This window comes from Numenius arquata, chromosome 10, assembly GCF_964106895.1.
Source record: "Numenius arquata chromosome 10, bNumArq3.hap1.1, whole genome shotgun sequence".
Lineage (NCBI taxonomy): Eukaryota > Metazoa > Chordata > Aves > Charadriiformes > Scolopacidae > Numenius > Numenius arquata.
Window position 1 is genome coordinate 27,713,653 of NC_133585.1, and position 24,403 is coordinate 27,738,055.

The following is a 24,403-nucleotide window of genomic DNA, read 5'->3' on the forward strand; positions in this document are numbered from 1 at the left end:
GCGCTCCTGTGCTAGCTGTATAAAGACACAAGTATCCAGTAATTTCTGGGCCTATTAAATCCCTGCTTTATACCACAGAGTTCATAATATTCTGCAGGATGTACAGACTATACCAATAATGAAATATTTGCAATTTACAAACATATATTATGTGTATTTGTATTGTTGCAGTTTTAGCTGTTTTAGTTATACTGACTGAAAGAATGGCTTGTCATGATTGTTTTCAAAGAAAGACTTACTTGTTTTCAGAAAACTTTTTTTCTTGGTCACTCAATCCAGGCTGATGCCAAGTCCATGCACTTTAGGGGGACGTTAGGTGACTGTTCAGAAGGATCATGCAGAGGCCAGGCATACTTTCTGCTAAGAAGTTATTTTATGCAGATTTGGGAATAATACTGTTGTTCTTGGTTCCACACAGATGGTACCAGACAGGAAGAAGTGGAAGGTGAACTCAGTGAAGAAGAACGCTGGTTTGGAAATTCTTCGGAAACTCCTTCAGAAGCATCATATGGAGAAGTCCAGGAGAACTTTAAGTTGTCTCTTGAGGACAGAATTCAAGAGCAGTCCACTTCCCCAGATACTTCTTTGGGAAGTGCAACTCCTAGCAGCAACACAGCGGAGCTGGGTTCCATTGAAAATGAGGCAGTAAGAGACACATTACAGAGCAAAGAGCACCTTTCTCCTGATGTGTCATCTCTGTGTGAAGAAGAACCTCCTGGTCCAAATAAGCCACTGAGTAGTAACCTGAGGCGACTACTGGAGGCTGGCTCTCTCAAGCTGGATGCTGCTGTTACAGTCAATGGCAGAGTTGAGTCCCCTGTAAATCTTGGCTCAAACCTCTCCTTCTCTCCACCTGCTCATCATGCCCAGCAGCTAAGTGTTCTTGCCAGAAAGCTTGCTGAGAAACAGGAGCAAAGTGACCAATACAATGCAAGTAGTCACTTTATATGGAATCAAGGTAAGTGGCTGCCAAACTCAACCACCACCTGTGGTTTGTCCCCTGATTCAGCTATCCTGAAACTGAAAGCTGCAGCCAATGCCGTTCTGCAGGACAAATCTCTTTCAAGGACTGAAGACACTATAAGATTCGAATCTTTTTCCTCACCTTTTAGTTCTCAGTCAGCCAGCTCCACGTTAGCAGCTTTATCTAAGAAAGTGAGTGAAAGAAGCATGACTCCTGGGCAGGAGCACCCGCCTCCAGCTAGTTCTTTCCTCTCTCTGGCTTCCATGACCTCTTCAGCTGCCCTTCTCAAGGAGGTTGCTGCAAGGGCTGCAGGCACCCTGTTGGCTGAGAAGAAGAAATCACTGGTTGCTGAGGATCCCCTGCAGCTTTCAGAGATGAAGCAAGAGAAAGCAACTCCACCACAGTCTTTGGAATTATTGTTACTGCCAGTCCCTAAGGGAAGAGCATCCAAACCCACTAATACAGGTATGGATACAGTTTGAGCCACTAAGCGGAATGTATTTATTTTGCTATAGGCTTATATAACATCTCTTCAATGGGTCTGGATTTGGTTTGATTCCACAAGAATAAGAAACAGTTTCTTTAGGTAATCAGTAGAAAAGCTTTTTAAAATACCACTTCAAGACCAAACTGTCACAAATGTTTCCATATTTGAAAGACGCGAGTGTACAGTACTTTTTTTTTTTTTATTCCATACAATGATATTTCCCCTCTTACGAAGTTCAGAATAAGGCCACACAAAATATTTAATGGAGAAGATCAAAGTGTCCCTGTTAGGAGGCTGATGGTATCAGTGAGCATGTACAAAACTAGTGCTTTTGAAATACTGGACAAGGAAGAATTCTCCCTCCTGCTGTCTCTGTCACAAATGGACTTTTGTATAATCGCTTACTACCCTGTCCTAATTTACCAGAGTATATTATTATGTTGCCATTTTTCATTAAATTTTTTTTCCGCAGTTTGGTATTTTACAATCCTTTGTCATTAAAAAAAAGCAAACTGCGTTTCTCCAATTTGCTCAACAAGAACCGTTTTGCGTTTCTGACTTCCCTCCACCAGTTCCAGCTGTTGGCAGTCAAGGAATCAGGCTTATAGGGAATAGGAAGAAACAGTTGTGGTAACAAAAGCTTTCAAGAACTAGCAAGCCATGCAGGGAAATTTAAATGATCCATTTTCAAAATAAGGAAAAATAAAGTTTCTTTCATCTCTTTCTATAAAAAAGTTCACATCGTGGATTCGTATTTTGGGTAGAACATACAGCTTCAGGTGTCGTCAGCGTTCTCCCTGGAGTGGCGTTCTGCTGCAGAGGGGAAGGGAGCACATCGGCTCCCTTCACAAGATGCACAAAGTGGTTCAGTATTAGAGCTTTATCAGGCTCAGCTTTATCAGGAATACTAGCTTGACTGTACAGGCATATAGTAAGTCAGTGTACAGACATGAAGCTTGACATGGACGTTGCATAGTTGCACTGCCGTCTTTCCGACCTAGCCTTTTTATTTAGGCGTGTTATGAGGTCTGATCTGTCCCTGTGCAGCTCTTTGTAAAAACTCGTAGCGTAGAAGCTCTTGGATGGAGAGTGATGCTGATTCTTCCCTTGGAAGAGGAGGGGGAGGGATGGAACGAGGTGCAGCCTGTACCAGATTTTTTGCTCCGAGTTACATGTGTTCTACAAATGCTTTGTTGGTGTGTTTTGCCAAGGCCATTAAAGTGGCAAACTATTCTTGGCATGGGTCTGGCCTAAGGTTTTCATTAGTTTAGATTAAGTCCTTTTTGAAGTAACATAAGCTAAACCAAGAAAAGACCCTTTTGTGTGGGAATAGGAGTACCACACTGGTTACACCAGTGTGACTGTGGGCATTAATTTAATATAACTTTCCCTATGAAGACTGGCCTTCATTTAGGAAAAGCATCAATGTATAGAAAAGGAGTAAGGTTAAAATCTATTTGAAGTTATTAGTTTATTTTCTGCTGGAGAAAAAGCTGTTCACATCGTTAAGTTTTTACTGGGGAAAAGTAAATGGTTGTAGTAAAATCCAGGTTCTGTGTTTGACCAGCAAACTGGGATTTGTCTGTGCAGCTTATGCTAGGGCAATGCCCTGTACCAAACTAGCTGTGATGCAGCAAATTCCTAGCAACTATTCTCTTTGCTGAAGGCCCAAGCATACTGTGCTGCTAGAAGATAACAACGGGGGCTGACTACCTCAGATCCTTGGTAACCAAGGAACAAGGATTCATTCTTTATAATATATGGGACTAGTATCCCAAGAGGAAGGGTGTTTCCTCTCAGTTCATACGCACTGGGCCAATGCCAGTTGGCATCCAAGCAAACTTTATAGTGCAGTATTGACAACAAAAATTCTTTTAAGTCCATTTTCTGATATGCTATTAAGTTTTTCCTTTCTAAATAATTAACTGACTGAAAATAAAAAGCAAGCTATTTGTTAGCGTATCTGCGTGTTGATTATGGACAGCCAGACTCCTTGATTCCTTCAGCCATGGAGAAATACAGCTTTCAAAAAAAGGGTCAGTGTTTAATGACCTTTGATTGAAGACTTCACTTCTGTAAAAGTTGAAGAGGGCAGCTAAGCATGTATATTTGCCATGAAAATAAATGTTGCACGTTCCTAATTTCCTTTTGCACCTACAACCTTATGGAACAAAAGGCAAAAAATGGTATTTCATTTTATAATGTTTTATCTTTTTGTGTGTGTCTGATTGTTCCTTGAGACATGTAAGGCCATGTAGGGAAAAGAATAGAAAGGCCAAAGCCCAACTAAAACTTAACCTGGCCTTGGATGTTAAAAACAATAAAAAGAATTTCTATAAATATATTAGTAACAAGAGGTGGACTCGGGAGAATCTCCATCCTCTATTGGATGCGGGACGTGACATAGTGACAAAGGATGAGGAGAAGGCCGAGGTACTTAATGCCTTCTTTGCCTCAGTCTTTAGTAGTAGAGTAGGTTGTTCCTTGAGTACCCAGACCCCTGAGCTAGCAGACAGGGGCGGGGAGCAGGATGAAGTCCCCGTAACCCAAAGGGAGGTGGTGAGGGACCTGCTCCAACACCTGGATATAAACAAGTCTATGGGGACGGATGGGATCCACCCGAGGGTACTGAGGGAGCTGGCAGAAGTGCTCACTGAGCCACTTTCCATCATTTACCAGCAGCCCTGGCAAACTGGGGAGGTCCCAGCCAACTGGCATCTAACAAATGTGATGCCCATCCACAAGAAGGGTCGGAAGGATGATCCGGGGAACTACAGGCCTGTCAGTCTGACCTCGGTGCCTGGGAAGGTCGTGGAACAGATCATCCTGAGTGCCATTACGCAGCACATGAAGGACATCCAGGCAATCAGGCCCAGCCAGCACGGGTTCATGAGGGGCAGGTCCCGCTTGACAAACCTGATCTCCTTCTGTGACAAAGTGACCTGCTTGGTGGATGAGGGAAAGGCTGCGGATGTTGTTCACCTGGACTTTAGCAAGGCCTTTGATACAGTCTCCCACAGTATCCTCCTGGAGAAACTGCATGCCCATGGCTTGGATGGGATTTTATGGCAGTTTAAAAACTGTCTGGAGGGCCAGGCCCAGAGAGTGGTGGTGAATGGAATTAAATCCAGTTGGAGGTCAGTCACAAGTGGTGTCCCCCAGGGCTCGGTATTGGGGCCAGTTCTCTTTAACATCTTTATCAATGATCTGGACGAGGGGATCCAGTGTACCCTCAGTCAGTTCGCAGACAACACCAAGTTGGGTGGGAGTGTCGACCTGCTGGAGGGCAGAAAGGCTTTGCAGAGGGATCTGGACGGGCTGGATTGATAGGCTGAGGCCAATGGTATGATGTTCAACAAGGCCAAGTGCCGGGTCCTGCACTTGGGTCACACCAACCCCCTGCAGCGCTACAGGCTTGGGGCAGAGTGGCTGGAGCTGCCTGGCAGAAAAGGACCTGGGGGTGCTGAACATGTTGAACATGAGCCAGCAGCGTGCCCAGGTGGCCAAGAAGGCCAACAGCATCCTGGCCTGTATCAGGAACAGCGTGGCGAGTAGGACTTGGGAGGTGATCATCACCCTGTACTGGGCACTGGTGAGGCCCCACCTCGAGTACTGTGTCTGGTTTTGGGCCCCTTAATGCAAAAAAGGACATTGAGGGGCTGGAGCGGGTCCAGAGAAGGGCAACGAAGCTGGTGAGGGGTCTGGAGAGTAGTAAGTCTTATGAGGAGTGGCTGAGGGAGCTGGGGTTGTTTAGCCTGGACAAAAGGAGGCTGAGAGGAGACCTTCTTGCTCTCTACAACTCCCTGAAAGGAGGGTGTAGAGGGGTGGGAGTCGATCTCTTCTCCCAAGTCACAGGCAACAGGACAAGAGGAAATGGCCTCAAGTTGCACCAGGGGAGGTTTAAATTGGATATTAGGAAAGATTTTTACACTGAAAGGGTTATTAAGCATTGGAATGGGCTGCCCAGGGAAGGGGTTGAGGCACCATCCCTGGAGGTGTTCAAAAGATGGGTTGACATAGTGCTCAGTAACATGGCTTAGTCATGTTGGGGGTGTGTGGGGGGGTGTTTTTTTGGTTTGTTTTTTTGTTTGGGTTTTTTTTGGGGGGGGGGGGGTTGTTGTCTTTTTTTTTTTTTTAATATCAGAGTTAGGCTGATGGTTGGACTAGATGATCTTAAAGGTCCCTTTCAACCTAGACAATTCTATGATTCTATGGGTTTTTTTTGTCTTGTTCCCAGAGAGAGACATCTGTTCCCAGTAGGCATAGCTTGAGAGGTGGTTTTTTCCCCTCTTACACTTTGAATTTTAAGGCACTGGTGAGTTTGCTTTGTTGTTAGGAATCTGATTTACTTACCTACTAGCAACATGTAGCTTTGGTTATGAGATCAATACTCAGTGAGATTAATTAGATGTTGACAAGTAAGGAACAGCAAAGATGGAGGCTATTTAAAGAGTAATATTTTAATAACAAAGAGTATGCCTGCTGCTCTTTTGTCCCCATGTTGAGCTATTTGCTCAGAATTGTTACACACAAGAAGCTGGAGCCATGGCTTGTCAGAGCGTAGTCATCTCTGAAACTGTATGTCAGGTTTGGTGGACCTAATCATTACTTGCATAGTTTATAGTAAACTGGTACAGAGAAGACTAACTTTTCTATCAATCTCTTAATATTGCCAATTTTATAAAATGCTCGTGTGTTTGGGGTGAAATTTAAAGGGAAATCTGAAATCTGTTAAAGTTCCGATTTTGTTTTTGAAAGAGTGTGGGTGGCAGACCCTTCTTTTATTGACTGAATGCTTGTTTGGTGTAACCTTTTGCCTGCAGTGCTCGCAATTTTGCAGTTTTGTTCCTGAAGCTTCTTTGGGAAACCCTGGCTGATTTTTTCCTCACCGGAGTCACTCTTTCCAACTAATTGACACTATGTGACATGAAATAGACATCAATGTAAATGAAGGAAAGCTGAAGCCCATGATTTTTTTTTTTTTCTTGTGCTGAGGTTTATGTAGTATAGTGAAGAGCTAACATGGTTCAGCTTTGGAGAGCATTGACATAATTCCTGTGTGCCATTAATTGGTGAAGTCACACGCATTCAGTCCAGTTCTTTGCATATTTTGTAATGTGTTAAGTTACTGTTAAGCCATCTTGCTCGCAGATTTACTTTTAATGGGGTGGAAAACAGTTAATACCTTGTTACACATTTCTGTATCCTTTGATAACCAGAGGCTGGAGAAAAGATATGATAGAAAGAAGAGAAATGATAGGTAAAAATGCTACCAATATATTTTGTTTTCTGTGGTTTGTCTTTCTCCTGCCTTTTGTGAAGAAGTAAAGATATTTAAAACCTGAAATGCCATCAATTATAGGATTGTCTTTCACATACTCTTTAGAGGTGCAGAGAGGGGAACAATTTGATAATATGTTGAGCGTGATAGACTATTTAATAAGGACAATTTCTGAACTTGCAGAAGTGCGTGTTTTAACAATGTGTCCTTTTTTTGTACTTATGTAATGACTACTTAATCAATTGAATTACAGCGTTTTTGTTTCCTACCTAATAGCAAGAGTTATGTTTTAGGATATGAAAATATTTCTGGAGGTTTTTATCATTTAGTTCTTCTTCAAGAGAATTTGATGTTTGCTATATCCTGATCAGTAGGAAATAACTGATAATAATGGGATTAAATATTCTGAGAGAAATTCCAAATAGCAGGATGCATGTTGCTGAGCTCTGGATACGTGAAAGTAGTCTATCTTTTACAGTGAAGAAAAAGGCTTTTGATTCCACAGTAATACTAGGCCTTTCTTTATAATAAGCAGAGGAAATCATGGTGAGAGGATGAATGAATGGTTAGTTGTGTAAAGGTGGCAGCAGCAGGAATTTCTCTTTCCTTCAACCTTGAGATGGTTCCGCCCTCAGTAGACTAACCATATTTGCCTGATAAATGCCACCAAATCCTTTTCTTATCTTAGGTGAATTGGGCAGTAAAGCAGAGTGCAAACATTTAGGAAGGCAGTAGATTTAAAGCCCTGGCAACTAGAGGAGCAGAAGAAAACCCACAACCCGAAGACCCCTGATTGCTGAAGTTGCAGCAGCTTCTGCTCAAGCCTTAACTAAAGTTCAACAGCAGGGGCTCTGAAGCCATTCACTTCTGGAGTTAAATATATCTGATATGCAATACTAGCATGCTTTCCAGTTAAGTTGTGGGTTGTTCTATGCTTTATATCCTGCTCCCCTGCTGGCTAACCATCAGGTATGGAAATGGATCATTTTTTAACAGTTAAGCATATTTTCCATAACCTAATACAACTGGCCTTTGATAGGAAATGAAGCTGCAAAGTGATGATTATGAGAGACATCCATCTCAGTTCAGTTATATTATAAGGAACATTAGGACCAGGTGAGATAAAGTACCATCCCATACTGATTAGCTAAAGGATGTTTGGGACATTAACCTTTATAAATTATGGTGACCTTTCTTAGAGGGAGAATAACTAGATTAAGGGAAAAAAGGATATGCAGGGGGGAGGAACTGAAATTTCTGGTACCTGTTGTTGTTTGACTGTTGTGTCTCTTTGCAGATGAGATTCTAGCATTGAAAAATGATATCTTGCGTATGTTTACAAGGGGAAGGTATTTGACAAGTGGCGGTAAAGGATCTTCTCTTTTTCTTTCCCCTTCTGCTAAGCCTCAGAAGAAGAAGGAGGAAAACCTTTCCAGTGTCCAATCTGTGGTTTGGTTATCAAAAGGAAGAGTTACTGGAAACGGCACATGGTGATTCATACAGGTTTGAAAAGTCATCAGTGTCCACTCTGTCCATTTCGCTGTGCACGCAAGGACAATCTCAAATCACACATGAAGGTAAGAGAAGTGTTTACTGACAATCAAAACACTTGAATAATCAATCTAACCTTTTGCATTTACAAGAACAAAATTTCCCTAGCTGTACTACTAATGATGCTTTTATTTAAATAAAGAGACCATAAAAAGAGGGAGAAATAACTTTCTTCCCCTTTGCTTGCCTTTCCCTTTTATGCGATGTGCCTTGGGTTATGTCAACATGGTGCAGCACAAGCTGCCTGGGACGGATTTAGTTCTGGACCTGGAACTACCAGAATTAGGGATGTTAGCTGAGATGTGACACTATGCAAACACAGCAGTGCTGCTTTTCAGGGTGCCGGCTAGTATCTCTGTATGCCCTTGCATCACAGTAAGTGGGCGCAGCAGCTTGGCCACTGCTAGCAGGGGATCTCCCTGTTACTTTCTATGGACAGGCCTGCAGTTTTGACTTTTTTCTCGCTGTAGGTTTTAACTGCAGGCATTTTGGGAGCAAAGGATCCAAAACAAAATGAATGACAGATTATATTGTAATGTTTTGTTTTCAAATGTTTCCACTAAGTTTAAAGTGTGCTTTTAACTAACTCAGCCTAGGTTTTAGGCTCAAACCGAAGATGACATTTGAAGGAAGCAACATCTGTGTTGATACAGAAAAATATAAAAATGTAAATAAACTCTGTGTCTGCTTAGCTGGTTGCAACATACAAAGTACCTGGTCTTGCAAGCCGTAGAACGTGCTTGGTGAAGTAAAAATAATACCTGTCCCATTAGCCCATGGATGAAGAAGCTGAAGCGCAAAAAGTTTCCCTTATTAATGCAGCTGAGTTTTATAACAGAGTGAAGTGTTTTATTATAGTTAGTATTTTGTCTGGTTTAGACAAATGTGTGTAACAGAGTATCAGGCTGGTGTGGAAGGGGACAGAAATGCCTGTTCAGGTTTCATATATGCTATTAAAGAATCTGAGATCATGAGACAGGAGTCTAACTTTGCTTACACCTAAGTAACTATTCACTTCAGTGTAAATGATTCAGATTATTCCACTGATTGCAACAGGAGATCTTGCTGGTTTTAGGTCTTTTCTGGGCCTGAAATCATCCCCCTAAAATCTGAAGGTTCGGCCTTTAACTCTTTTACTGTGGATCAAAGCATCATTCCCAGGTGTTCTTGGTGTATGATGCTAATCCTCATCAGGTATGAGTAGGTTTAGTGTTTACGGCTTGCTCTTTTAGGATTTGGTGTCCCATGTTGACTAGAGGACTCGGTTGTTCTGAGTAGATGGGTAGAAAGAATGGCAACACAGCATGGTAAGAAAGGGGTTTTTTTGTGTTCAGTTTTTGACAGCCTGCACAGATGTATGCATCACTTAAAAGGTTGCTATTCCCTGGCAAAGACCTGTTGTTGTCCCCTGCTTTGGAAAGGATATGCCTATTATTCCCTGCAGAAATTCTTGTTCTCTGCTTTTTTTTTTTTCCTTTTTGGAATTATTATTTGCATGTTGAGGGCCTATCCCTTCCTTTTTGGCATGGTGGTTTCCATAGGTGGTCACAGGTAGTACGATGGAGAAAATTAGGGACTTTTTCACTGTCTCTGTGTGCTCTTTTCTGTGCCCTGCCTAACATAAACCCCTTCATTAACTGATCCCGTGTCATCTTAAAACAGACCCCTTGTACAAACAGGTAAATGTAGTCTTAATTATTTGGTGATATAGTAACTATTATCAAGTAATGCCTGGTTAGATATCATTGAAGTCAGTCAGGCCCGGTGCTGCTTGATGTGCAATGTAAGAGATTACAGTCTCCTTTAGCTTTACTGTGCAGATAAGATCTGAAATCTCCTCAGTCAGTGCAGTCCAGTCATGCAGGTTATGATGGTCTTTGCTGGTAAAACTGCTCTCTATTTAAGATGAAAGCAATTGTCTTACAAAACGAGATGTCCTGTATTTGGTCTTTTGTCCTTGTTATAGTTTTATGGATAGATGTAAAGAATCACAAGTACAAGAATCTGAAAGGTAGTGCTTTACCTTAATTTCAGTGTGTTTCATACATTTTTCTCAATCAAGTAGGCCATTTGTAAAAATATTTTCTATCACATCAAAATTGAGGCAGGTGAATGAGGTAGGGGCATGTTAGTCATCTGTTAAACAGTGTCAAATTAATTTTAATTCCCTTTGGCGAAAGTTTAAATTAATAACGAGATTAAAAATAAAAAATATCAGATTTACTTTCTCATTATAAAAGAAGTGCTTCTTTTAAATCTGTATGTAAACAAGCATGAGATTATAATAACTGACACACATATAAACCAACAGTGTTCAAATTGGAGTGAATACACATGAGAAATGGTGCAGCACAGATGGGAGCTACTTAGGATGTAGCGTTCTGGTAATGCCAATCGGATGTTTCAGTTCTCTTCATTGTCCTAGGATCCTTTGGGAGCTACCTGTCCTTATCTCTTTCCTGGCAGGCAACCCATGAAGGTAGACCTGCCTCTAGCTCTCCATCCCTCTCTGCCTCCCCATGAGTCAACTGTGGCTGTGGGTGAAAACACATGTTTGCAAAACCAAAAAGGCTACTCAAAATTAGGGTACTAGGCTGGTGTTTGTCATTCATTGTAAGCCAATTTTTATTCTAGGATGCTATCACAAGCCAAGCTTTTTTCCTTTATGCTGCTTTTTGGTTTTCAGGGTTTATGTTCTACTGATAAGGATGACAAGCAAAACCTGTTGAGGTGTTTTGTCCAGCTGCAGTCCTCAAAAACTAATAGTGTTGGTTTTGTTTCCTCCTAGGCAGCATAGGCCCGAGCTGAAGCACCTCTTCTTTTTTTTTCTAGGTTCTTACAAGCATTTTCCATTGAAACGAGTCATTTAGGGATGTAATTTCCATGAGTGGTTTGTGTGTGTCGCCATATGGGCCTTCCTTATTTTGTGTATCCTTAGGTTAATGAATAATAACTATATAATATAAATACTGTGTAATTTTATGGTAATTATAACATGTCAAACTGATTGGCCCAGAATACAACATTGCCAACATTTTTGGTGTCTTGTCCCCTGCTAGAGAAAATATTAGCAGAGAGCTGGACTGATTCCAGCCCTGACTGTATTCAGATCTACATGTGCTACCCACCATGTTGATGAAGCGTTCCTCCAATAAGGGCACTTTGCCAGGACCAACTCACAACTGGAGGCCAGGAAGTGAAAGGCAAGAAGGGAAGCAGAAGGAAAGTTTCCACACAGAGACACAATGAACAAGGGAGACTGAGTAGACTGCCTTTTAAGGCACACGGTATTATCTATAATTGTTCTATGGCATTTAGATTCCACACTGATAGGCACCTTAGAAAAGTCCTAAAATAGACACGGTGCAGAATTTTATTAGTCTGTTTTGGAGAAAAATTATAGTACATGCATAACCACAAGTTTTGGCCCTTATTCCCAGGAATCTGGAGATAGCATCACAGGACTTGATTCCAGTATCATAGCGTGGTTTCCAGGGGTGCTGAGAATACTGAACATGAAGCTGGACAAAATGAATGGGTAACTGAGAGGTGTCTTGTCCAAGCAGCCAGCAAGGGTTGTGCTTGAGTCATTCTCTCTGTTTATCTAAACATATATTTAGTTGGAATACGTTGTTTTCTTCTTGAGAGAGTATCTTATGTATTACTTCTGCAGAAGGAAACAGAAAGGGGTGGTGTAATTCAGCAAGATGTATTCAGGCTTTTCTGTTTTTCCTGGTAGGGAAGTAGGGATTAAATTTACCTCAGAGCAATACCACAAGCATCAGTCAGACTTTGGCCAATTGGTGTCTTTGGATCATGCACATATCTTCCTCAGCAACTGGTAGACGGATAAGCTGTGAGATCATACAGATATGTTCCAAGAAAGCAACAGGATATTATCCTGAGCTCTTGGAAGGGGGGATGAGGAAGAGGAGCATATGGCCAAAAATAATATCTATAAATGTTCCTTGTGCTGCTATATAGACATAAGGCAGAAATGGGTGAGCTAGCTCTTTTAGCAGTGGAAAAGAAGGTTGGTATTGTGAACACGTGCTGAAGCATGATGGTATGACAGAAAATGAGGAGAGGGAAGACTAAGCTTAACAGAGGAGTTAGATGCAATGGCAGGCAGGTCACGTGATGCTCAACCACAGGACCTTCCTGCTTCTGTTTCTTCTGAAGAGGGACAACATAGTGAGATCTCAGGTTAATATAACTGTGTAATATGAAGAGGGTTATAATCAGTCTCCTGATTAGGGAGAGGCTATTAATTACATGATAGTGGGAATTAGGAAAGTCCTTGAAGAATGTAGCCAGGGGCTCACTATCCCTTGGTGATTTCCTTTTCCCTCGTTCTTCCTCAGCTAGGGTTAGACAACTGAATAAGCATTCCTAATTCATTTTAGTGAAGTATAGGATAGGTTATTTTAAAGTGTCCTCACTATACTGGAGGAAGGAGGTTGACGGTGTTTTATGGGAGGGTTTTTTGTTTAGTTTGGTTTAAGCTAACCTTAAAGAGTCCTGGGAAGCACCTGTGATTCCATTACCTCCCCTCAGCCAAGGGGAGGTAATGCAAACTTGCACAGCTTTTCAACAAGTGAAAATCTGTGCCCCGAGTCTCAGACAGGTACAAGTGACTTCAAGTATCTGCCTTTTATTCTTGACACTTTTTGCATATGAGACAAGGGGTAAGACAGGAAATGCACTGATACCTTAAATCTTAAAGAAAAAAAAATACAAAAAAATTTTTTTTTGAAACACATAGTCTGGTCTAGCACTGCAGAGAAGCTTTTCTTTTTTTTTTTTTCCTTTACTTTCAACCAAAGCAAGGAAATAGTTTCAAAAAGAAAATACTCTATAAATAATGTATGTGTCCTGAGGGGAAGGATCATATCAAAACTAGCACTGTAGCACTAAACTTCTGAAAGTGCAATACTTTAAAAATGAGGGAACTCGTCAGAAAAGAGCATCAAATGAAAAAGCAGAGGGCACGTGATAGATGCAAAATGGAGACCTCTCAACTGTACTCAAATGCAGACACAGAAGGCATTTTACTAAAAGAGATTTAAAAAAAAAATAATAAAAATAAGCCCTAAACAAACAGAAAAAATCAGTGAGTAGGCAGGTATGGCTGAATGGGTAGGTTGTAGTAGTTGTTGATTGCAGTAGTTGTTTAACAAATGCCCCTCTCATGGAAATGTTAATCCACTTGAAAGACGGTGAGAAAATGAAAACCTATAGCAGGCAAAGAAAAACAAAGTGATAATTCTGTTACAGAGAGTAAAGACTGAGTAGCCAGAAGCAAATATAGCAGTGAATGGATTGAGAACCACAACCCCGTTATGTTTTGATTTTGCTTGGGAATGAAGGTTCTCAGAAAAAACATTTCCTCTTATTCTGAGTGTTTGAAAAATAACAGCCAAAAAACCGTGTTAAGTCCCACAAAAGAAAGGTGAATACCAATCCTTCCCTTCCTGTGCCTCGTAACTAGAAGGAAGAGTCTGTGCAAAGCATTACTCCTTCTTTAAGGAAGGGGAAAAGAAAAGATCTACCTCACCAGTACTATAAAATCGCAGGACATGCCTGTGTCACCATTTCCCTCACCCCTACTTCCCATTGTACCCTGTTAGGTGTGATCATGTGTATTTGTAGCTGTGGTACATCTCTATGGGCCAGTGTGTATTTCCCATGACTTAAATCGGCTGGTAAATCAGCAGGGATGTTGCTTTTAAGTATGAAAAGATGATTCAAGAAACTGCTTATGATGCCAGAAATGTTAGTATGTCAACAAAAAATGTAACAGAAAAAATACTGTGATACGAATGATGTGATACATAGGGACATGTGGTTTCTGTAAAAGAAAATCGCGTGTTCTTCTGCTAAGATGTTTTGAGCATGTCAGGAAATTATGGACTTAAGAATCAGTTGAAATTTATTTGGTCTTTAAAAAAGCCTTTGGCAAAGCTTCTCAGTGAGAAGCTGCCAAATAAATTAAGCAATGTGATGTACTATGGCAAATTAGAAATTCACCAAGAGACAGTAAAACAAAGGGTAGGAAGGAATTAGCAATTTTTAAAGTATGACAAAAGGCTAACAGAGGGTTGTTCCATTACCAAGAGTGGAATTGTGCATATTTTAGCAAATGTGATCAGCACAAAATGATGACTGTGGGTAAGAGAATTGTAGACGATACAACCTGATGTGCATGAGTCAAGATTAGAAAAGGCAAAGCTTGAAAGGGAATAAAAAGGGGCTGGCTGACAGATAAACAAGGGGGCAAATGAAGTTATTGTTGACAAATACAAGGTACTGCACCTTGGAAACAAGAGTCTAATCATGCACCTGGCTGTCTGATATAATGAACTGTAACTACTCAGGGAAAGTATCTGAGTATTGTTGTAGACAGTTCAATGAAAACCTTTTCTTGGCATGAGCAGCAGTGGTTAAAAAGTACATTAGATATTTCAACGTCTGTAGAATAAAACAGAAGTAACACTGAAAATATTACAATGCTATTATTAACATATGGTATTCTGCCACTTATGATACTCACTTCTGGTCACTACATCAAAAAGATATATCAGAAATAGAAGGGATTTTAAAAGCTGCTAATAATGATTAGTGGGATGGCAAGAACTCCCTTGAAGAAAGAAGCTGAAAAGAATAGGACTGCCAGATATAGAAAGGAGGTGTGATCAAAATAATGCCATGTGATAGAGGAGATAAATTGAACGGCTTCTGTTTTTCTTTCTTGTAATATAGAAGGAGGAGGCAACAAGAGAAACTCAAAGAAACAAATTTAAAAAAAAATAATTGACCAATAGATAATTTGTACCCAAATCCTCAAACTAGGCCTAAAGCTTGTAAGGAGTTGTCATGGGTTAGGCCAAATTGGCCAATGACAGCGACAGATACTTCCCCCCCCCGCCCTTGCTCCAAGGAGAGGAGGAGGAGATATAAGGAGATTTATGAGTTTAGAAGGAATTAAACTACTTTAATGAAATATGAATATTAAAATAAAAATAAAATAATGACATAGAAACAAAATATACAAAACCGTATCAAACTTGCAGGCTGACGCCACCAGCAGGCACTGGGGAGGTCCCGGACCAGACTCAGCAACAGATGGGAACTGGATTCCAGTTCTGGAGTCAGGAACACACGGGTCAGGATCAAAGGCAGATGAACAGACAGGGTCCTCTTCAGACGTCAGCCATTGAAGAAAGAAGAGCTGACCCTTTGATCCCTCAGCTTTTATACTGAGCATGGGGCAGATGGGATGGAATACCCCTGTTGGTCAGTTTGGGGTCACCTGTCCTGTCTGCTCCTCCCTGCAGGTGGGACCCCTCTACGCTTTTCTGTTTCCAACCCTCCAATGGGGCAAGTAATGAAATTAGCTGACCTTGGTTGTTATAGCAATAAGTATAAGCAAGAGGCTCTCTGCAAACCATTCCTTGGCATGAAGTACAAACATCGGTCTTATCACTCTGAGAATGAACAGTTTTCTGCACAATATGCTCTTTCAAAGAGTTAGAAGAGGCCTAGCTGAGAAGTAAAATTACTGAACAGAAAGTTGGTTCTGTTTTACCTCAAGCCAGGACAGGAGTGTAGAGTTATGTTGAAAATTATTGCGTATGTTGTATCAAGCACACACTGGAAAAACTTAGAACTGAGAAATAGCACTTGAGACTGGAAAGACTGTAGGGTTAAAATAAAAATGATAAAAGTACTTTGCACTGTAAAGAAGAATATCCATGGTTAAATAAAATAAACTCAGAAGGTAGGAGTCTTAACTGTTTCTGATGTAAGTCAAACATAATTTTTCTGGGGTTTTGAAAGAACTATTCTATATGAGCAGGTTGTGCACTATAGTTTGTTGCAGCATAATTGAGAGAGATTCAAATCTGGCAGTAGCTGGGCTCAGAGTGGGATTTTAGAGAAAACCTGTCAGCTGCCCTCTTGTCTCCTCCTACCTGTGGTTCTTGGAGTAACAGCCTAGTTGAGTCTAGAGAGGCCATCTGATGGTTTGGGTAGCATTAGCACAGTGCAAGAGCCATTCCCTGTCTCATGGAGGGAGAAGACAGCAGAGTTGGGGCTGTTCAGCCTGGAGAAGAGAAGGCTCTGGGGAGACCTTATAGCAGCCTTCCAGTACCTAAAGGGAGCCTACAGGAGAGATGGGAATGGGAATGTTGAATGAGGGATAACGGTTTTAAACTGAAAGAGGGGAGATTTAGATTAGATATTAGGAAGAATTTCTTTACTGGGAGGGTGTTGAGGCACTGGAACAGGTTGCCCAGGGGAGCTGTGGATGCCCCATCCCTGGAAGTGTTCAAGGCCAGGCTGGATGGGGCTTTGAGCAACCTGCTCTAGTGGGAGGTGTCCCTGCCAATGGCAGGGGGGTTGGAACTAGATGATCTTTAAGGTCCCTTCCAACCCAAACCATTCTATTCTATGATTTTGGACTGTAACATTGCATGACCTGGATCTCCCCTGTGGCTTTCTTTATAGCTCTACAGGGTTTCTTGTTTCTTATTCTGCAGCAAGTAGTCGCTGCCTTGAGTTTTCCCTCCGAATAACATAGAATGGCAATTTTTGGCTCTTTTAGCTGCTGTCAAATGAGAAAATAAGGGGTGGTTTTTCCTTTAGAAGGACTTTAATTCTTAGCTTCTATTTCCAATAGCGTTCAATTTTTAAAATAATGTCTTGTGGTGGGACTGGACCCAGAACATTGGGAGGTAAATATTTGGCTTGATGTTGTTTCATATGGGCTTTTTTGTAAATCTAAAATTCTTCCTTTCAAAACTCTAAATATTGGGTTTGAATCTGTCATTCCTTGCCTGCGAGTTATAAACATACTTTATTTTATGAGAAATCCATTGGTGATGCTGCAATTGTCTTTGAGCAGGAGAAAATTCCAAATCAGATGAATCAGTCCCCTCCTATTCTCATCCGTTCTCAAAAGATATTGCAGGGGTGGCATGCCATGCTCCTGGGAAGAGAAGGTGGGCTCCCACACACTTTGCCACCCGACTGCAGCAGTGACAGCCTTCAGAAGGCACCATATTGATGATTGTGATAAGGGGTCTCTAGAAGAAGTGGTTAAATATGTAGGCAGGGAAATGTTGATTGAAGGGGATCCTGGAGAAGAAGCCCTGGCACACAGAATCTCAGTGGGTGTAAGAGATAAAGTTGCCATGGTGAGAGTGCTTGCTACCATTAGTACATCTTGGTGCTCTTCGTGAAGAGTGCTTACACACTGCTCTGCTCACAGATTATCCTGTTTCCAGTAGGGTAGACAGGCAATCTGGTTGGCATTTCTGTTGTAACCTGTTGATATTTAGAACTTATTGTGCTGCTATTCTTCTGCAAGGTTGTTGCTTTAAAACTGTCTTAGGTTAGCATTAGTGTCCAATTTTTTTTTCTTGTCAGGTGCAATTTTAAGATTCCAGAATTACTTTGTCTATGAATGTCATGTTTATACTATACTGAGAATGTCATTCTGGAAAGTGGCTGGCCAAGAGAAATTCTCTCTTCCTATCTGTTTGTTTAGTACCTAATCTCCAGAGCCCTCGAAGAACTACTGAATGAAAAGTTATACACCCCTAATGAAATGTGTCTTCACTGAATATAAAAAAAAGGGCTAAAAGAGGGACGTTTCCCAGCATCACGTTTTAGCAGACCTGAATTCAGGTCATGTGTATGTAGAGCTGGGAATGCTGGATATGAACCTGTGACTGAATTCCTCTTAGAAAATGAATTGGGCCAAATCTACACTCTCCTCTACTCTGCCCTGGGGAGGACACATCTGGATTACTGTGTCCAGTGAAGGGCTGTGAAGTTGATCAAGGGATTGGAGCATCTCTGTTGTGAAGAAAGGCTGAAAGACCTGGTTCTGTTTAACCTGGAGAAGACTGAGAGGGGATCTCATCAATGCTTATAAATATCTAAAGGGCGGGCGTCAAGAGGATGGGGCCAGACTCTTTTCGGTGGTGACCAGCAACAGGACAAGAGGCAACGGGCGCAAACTGGAACACAGGAAATTCCATCTGAACTTGCAGAGAAACTTCTTTACTTGGAGGGTTCCAGAGCACTGGAACAGGCTGCCCAGAGAGGTTGTGGAATCTCCTTCTCTGGAGATACTCAAAACACGCCTGGACACTATCATAAGCAACTTGCTGTAGGTGAACCTGCTTTGGCAGGGGGGTTGGACTAGATTATCTCCAGAAGTCTCTTCCATCCCCTACCATTCTGTGATTCTGTGAATCTCCAACCTGAATTTTGACAGAGCTGTGTTTGTGAAATGCTACTGGTTACCCCAGAGCTCTGCAGCATCTGCACCAGGACTCTCAGGATCTAAATCCCAGCACTGCAGGAAACTGGAAAATGCTGAAAGCCTTAGTTAAAGCTAGGTTTTCCAGGCTTCCTGGTGTAGAGCTGAGCTGTCACTAGAGCTTGAGCTCTCAGGGCTTTTGGACTCCCAGGCTACAGCAGCGAGCCTTGGATCCCTGGCACAGCTGGCTGCTTCTGAGCCAAACCCAGGGAGCTGGGGGGAAGAGTGCCACTCAGTGGGGTAGGGGAATCACGCCTTGTTTGCCAAGAGTTCATCAAACCTCTCCGTGTTTCAGGTGAAATATTTTGCGTTACACAAATTGCCATTTTCCAACAAAAATCTGTCTCACTGAAATGTTTCCAACCAACTCCAGTCACAACTGAAAATGAACGTGTGGAGCTCAGTCTGGTGCCAGTTTGTCCTGATCACATGTTCATCAATTAGTAGGGAAAAAATGTATGTATTTGCCAGTCTATCTGCAGGGACTGCAGGGAGTGGCCTGGAATGCTACTGGCAGGATTTAAAATCCATTTCTGAAGCTATAGGGAAAAAACTTTAAATATACCTGCCACTATTATGCTGGGCTCAGCATCATTGTAGTCATACTGGAGCATGCAGTCTCTATGAGAATGAGCCTGCAGTCAAAATATGAGGACAGTAAAATTAACTGTGATCATTAATTGGCTGATAAAATAGAATAAATGGCAAACACCATGTCTCATGTTTGTATTTTATGGTAACTGAGCTGTTTATTTTCTGGTAGAATTGATTTGCAGCAAACTGTTTCAGTTGTGCCTTGGTATTGCCAGGTGCTGTGTTTTTATTCTGGTGATACATGAATCAATGATGGACGTTGCTGTGCAGGTTGGTGTTTTTCTGGGTTGCTCTGAACAATTGTTATTTATGAGGTAGCGTATAAGGATCATGCTTAGCAGAACATATAATAGATAGGGATTTGTTTGTTTGTTTGCTTTTTAATCAAGAAAGCTACTAGTTATAGCTTGGAAGTCATTTTATGCACTGACAGGTCATCGGGATCCAGTTGTAAGGACTTTGTTTGATCCAAAGCAGACTTCATCATTTCCATGCTGCAAAACAGATGTTCCTGATTTATTTTTTTTAGTTGAGTCTGATGTTTATATTCTTTAACTTATGTGTGAAAGAATCCTACTGTTCTTAGTGCCTGACCTCGTTCCAAGTGCTCAGAATGAATTCATCCATTAGTTAACTTTTTTTTTTTTTAAAAAAATGGCATGAGAAGTGTAGAGTTGAGATTTCTATAATGCTAGTGAGCTGTAGTAAACTGTTTTGCTTAATACATGCTTTTATCTTTCACCTCTTGAACCAGGTTCATCAGCACCAAGACAGGGGTGAGACCTTTCAATGCCAGCTATGCCCTTTTACCTCCTCCCGCCACTTCAGCCTGAAACTCCATATGCGTTGCCATCAACATTTCCTCAGGACAGAATCCAAAGTGAAGGAGGAAATACCAGAAACTGAGGTGAAGGGGTCACCACAGCTAAATAGTGACCCCTGCCCGGGACCACAGAGGGAAGGAGGTGGACCTGACCTTACGGGATCAGCATCTGTAACTAAAACACCTGATGTGGCTGGGCAGCCTAGTATTCCACCTTTACTAGTGAAAGAAGAGCCCAAAGATGACAGTGGCATCTCAGCTGCACCTTTTGCTCTTAGCACTGTTGACAGAGCCCCCAACAACACAAAGCTGAAAGACTCCTCTGACTTTGTCGCCAATACAGCATCAGCACTATTCAGCCAAGACATCTCTGTCAAGATGGCATCAGATTTTCTTATGAAGCTGTCAGGTAATTGAGCAGCAAGCAGCAGCGTCAGCTGCTCCTTTATGGGTTAGGAAACACTTTGCCTTGGGTTTGCTAAATCATGGAATTGCAGGGAGAAAAACATTGCAACTTCTTAACTTATAATTTCTTGTTTCTTTTGATAAGGAGAGGTGCATGATGGAGGGAGGAGGGGAAACAATGAGAGAAGAGAGGGATTTGTGTGTTTAATTACTGGGATTGGGAGTGAGAATTTTTTATCCAGGCTTTCATGTTCATTGACAGTTACCTTGGCAAATCTCCTTTGGTGTGTTTTTCAGGCATGCTGAATACCTGTGGTTCTGGTTTGAAATCTCCAAGAGTCACAAGTGCCCAGCATGTTAGAGAATTTAGCTCTAAAGTTTTCTGCCTTTACCCATCTGTTAAATAGGATCAATAAAGTATTGGTCACCTTCGTTTCAGAGTAGTATTTGAGGTCTAACTAGTAAATATGTGTGAAGTATGAATGTTACTGCATTTCTTGATTATTAACATTTGAAAAAGGTAGTCTTAGAGATCCATGAACAGCTTTTAAATTTTTTTACTATTTTAACTGAAATCCACATCTAATGCAAAGCATGTATTTATTTTGTTTTCTTTCACTGTCAGATTATTGCTGTAAGAATGATATTCTTATGTGAAACTCTGAAGTGGAGGATGTGTTTAGGGCGAATCTGTTATATTTCATGTGCTCTTTTATTGATTTGACTGAATACTTCAAACTTTGTTGTTAGGTAAACTGAGGAATTAGCTCTGTGCTCATGCCATAGCCTTGATGAAACCACAGCCATTTATTTTGGAAAGGCTTGCTGTCCTCATATGCCCATACCTTTATACCACTGGGATTGCCATTCTGTGGGGAATCGAGTAGAATGGGTAAACACAAGAAATCAAGCCTGAGGCTTCATGGAGCCAACCAGGAAAATGGAAAAGAGCTGAGGACAAGCAGGAGGTGAAATGGGCTGGCACAAATGGTTTGTGGTGTGGGTTGGAAGCCACAGAAACCTCACCTTTAAAAAATAAATCTGTTGATAATAATTTATTATTATGACCGATAAAAGATGAGCGAGGATGATTCTGTTTTGTTTTGCTTATACATTTTTTAATTGCGTTTTGAATTTGGATTCTATATGAAATCCATATTTTCAAGTTGTCTGATAGTTGTCCCGTATGTGTTGTTGTTCCGATGTCTGTCTTAAATTTGGGTTGCTGTGCACTAAGTGGCTCTACACATGAACTGTGCTTGACTGGTAGATGGTAGTGCTTATGATGGCTGCAAGAATGAGAGCAGAAAGCAGGAAAAAGGGGGAAGGCCTGAAAGCTGAGAAAACATACAACATTTTGATGTGTTGTTTTTCATGTAGCAGTTGATGGGGAGCTGTTTACAGTTTGGCAGACAGTCATGTTTTCAGTATCTAATCTACTGGCATCAGAAAAAGGATACAAATGTACATTATTCATGCAAAAGGCCTATGCAGTTATTTTATGGTGACTTACTAAAGGTCTTGAAACCTGACTTGTATGCACTGTTACCTAGCAACATGTTATAAAGTCACTGGGGGAGTGAGATGTATCTGCAGTTTTGTATGTGTGCATATTTGGATTAAAATGTACTGCCAGTCACCAAGTTTATTACACCAGAAGAGCAATGCTAAAAGGAAAGGAATTTCTTTTCTCCTGAGATTTATATTGTGTTATATACATTTAGCTCATGCTTTCTGCCATACAGCGTGCACAAATTTAGAGTAGAAATAGAAGTAATTCTCTTTTAGCAAGTTGGCTAAGTATTAGGTGCAATTTTTTGACTGCTTGCTGTGCTGAACCAAGTTCCTTTGAGTGATTTCTTTATTACGACACTGTCTTGTTAGGCCCATCAGAACTTCAATTATTGGCCCTACCTTTTCAATGATATAAATCTTTTGACATCTCAAATTGTATATGCCAATTGTAACAGCCAACACAGATTTGTCGAGACCAAATTATGTCAAAACAATCTAATTTTCTTCTCTGACAGGCCTTGTGGCTAAGGAAGAAGCAGTAGATAGATATATAGACTTTTAGAATTTGACACTTATTCTTATTGAATATTGATGGTTTAAATGAACATTTATTTTTGCTTGCCAATGTTTATTGCTGCTCTTCTTCTTGGTTGGTGTCAGTTTGTATGCGCCCAGTTTCATGGGAGACCTCAGGGCCTGTTGGTTTTCATTTCTGGGCAGTTTCAACCTCTTCTTTTTCCAAGCGTGGGACTGAGACAAGTGCTTGTCTCCCTTCAGAACTAAGGCTTACAATTTCCAGAAATTTATCTGGTGTGCCTCAAAGATGGTACAAAATTGGTGCTTATTAACTATTATGAATTTTTAAATCGAGTCTTAATAGGCATGTACATAATCTTGACTCTCAGTATTATTTCTGATTGTGTGATGCAGTACCTTTCTAGTCTAGATGACGTAGATGTCAGATGGTTGGTAAACAGTACATTGAAAGTAGTCCGCAGCCAAAAGAGATCTGTAAAAAATGTGCTACTGTTCAGCAAACAGTTGCACGAATACAAAACCAGGAACAGCTAGCTAGGTAACAGTTCTGTGGGAAAGGAACAGGAGTTAAAACATCATACTGCTACTAAAAAGGCAGTCATTTTACTGGGATGTATACAGAGAGAAACAGCATCAAAGAAGGGGGAAACAGTCTTGCTGAGGTCCAAGGTTTTGGCACTATAGTTTATGAAGAGTGCGGACAGTTGGAAGGACTTCAAAGGAGAGCAGCAGAAATGACTGGAGGTTCAGAAAACATGTGTAGTGAGGACAGATAAAAGGGAGTGAGATTGTGAAGCCTATAGAGAAGACTAAGGAGAGTCATTCATGAGCTTTCAATGCATTAAAAAGTCCGTGCAAGGAGAAGGAAATAATCTGCTGGTAATTCATTGTAATTAGTACAAAAATAACAGGTTTATATTGCTGTAGGGTTGAAGTTGACATTGGGAAAATCTTTCCAAAAGTTGAGGTAGGTTAAAACTCTATGATAGTTTGGCTGGAGCCATTGTGGCATCTGTGCCACTGCAGAATTTTAAAAACAGGTTAGATAACTACCTGTCAGATACGGTTGATCACATATTAGGCAGTAAGATGGACTAGATCTGTGTATCTCAGTGAAATATAGGACATCAGAAGCAGTTGCAAGGAATTTCATCTGAACAAAAATGAACAGCAAGCTGTAGAGAAGCAAAGTGGGGAAAAAACTTACAGATGTTCAAAGTTAGACCTGATTTCAGGTGGGCCAGAAATGAATTGTGATGGCGCTGCTCAAAATGGCCTCTGAATTCTTTTCTGACAGGCTTAGGGGAGCTTTAGATTTAAAGAAATATTGGTGTGGGTGACCTTTTGAGATCTTTTCAGCCCTAATTCTGTGCTGTTCATTGCCAGATAGATTTTTAGTTACCTATTTTATGAAATAAGGCATAACAAAAATCACCAAATGTAAATCTAAAAATAAGAAATCTTGTTATTTTTTTCTTGATTCCATTCTCTAGGTCCTAGTTTAAGGTAGAACTTTAAAAGGGTCCTCTGAAATTTTATTTAAATTTGGAAAGGGTTATTGTTTGTAAAGACAATTAGCAGATGACATTGAACATATAAACATGCTATTTAAGCATGGGCACGTTTTTACCTTCAAATCTTCCCCCTCTTATTTCAGTAGGACTGGTTGTATGCTTTAAGTTGCCTGAACTTTGCTGGATCAGTGCTTTGACAGAATGTTTTCTTCTCCCAGTCCATTAATTCCACATTGAAACTTTGTAACTGCATTCATATCTGAATTTGCAGAGTATTTGCTTTTCCTGTTTCAAAGGTTTCAGCAGCAGACATTATACAACACGTCTTTAAATACTGTTGTCCTTCCACCCACTTCTAAGGCTTGTTTTCTTTTGTAATAAAAACCAGCTTTCACAGTGATC

General features: G+C 40.9%; 1 protein-coding gene across 1 annotated transcript in view; it reads left to right on the forward strand.

Moving 5' to 3' along the window:
* The first annotated feature begins 213 nt into the window (after positions 1–213).
* Positions 214–24,403, forward strand: part of ZNF827 (zinc finger protein 827) — an 87,269-nt gene continuing 63,079 nt past the window's right edge. Inside the window, exons 1-4 of the mRNA XM_074154976.1 lie at positions 214–316; positions 419–1,429; positions 8,137–8,309; positions 19,962–20,439. Of these exons, the coding sequence (XP_074011077.1) occupies positions 214–316; positions 419–1,429; positions 8,137–8,309; positions 19,962–20,439 (1,765 nt within the window). The remainder of the gene's footprint in view (positions 317–418; positions 1,430–8,136; positions 8,310–19,961; positions 20,440–24,403) is intronic.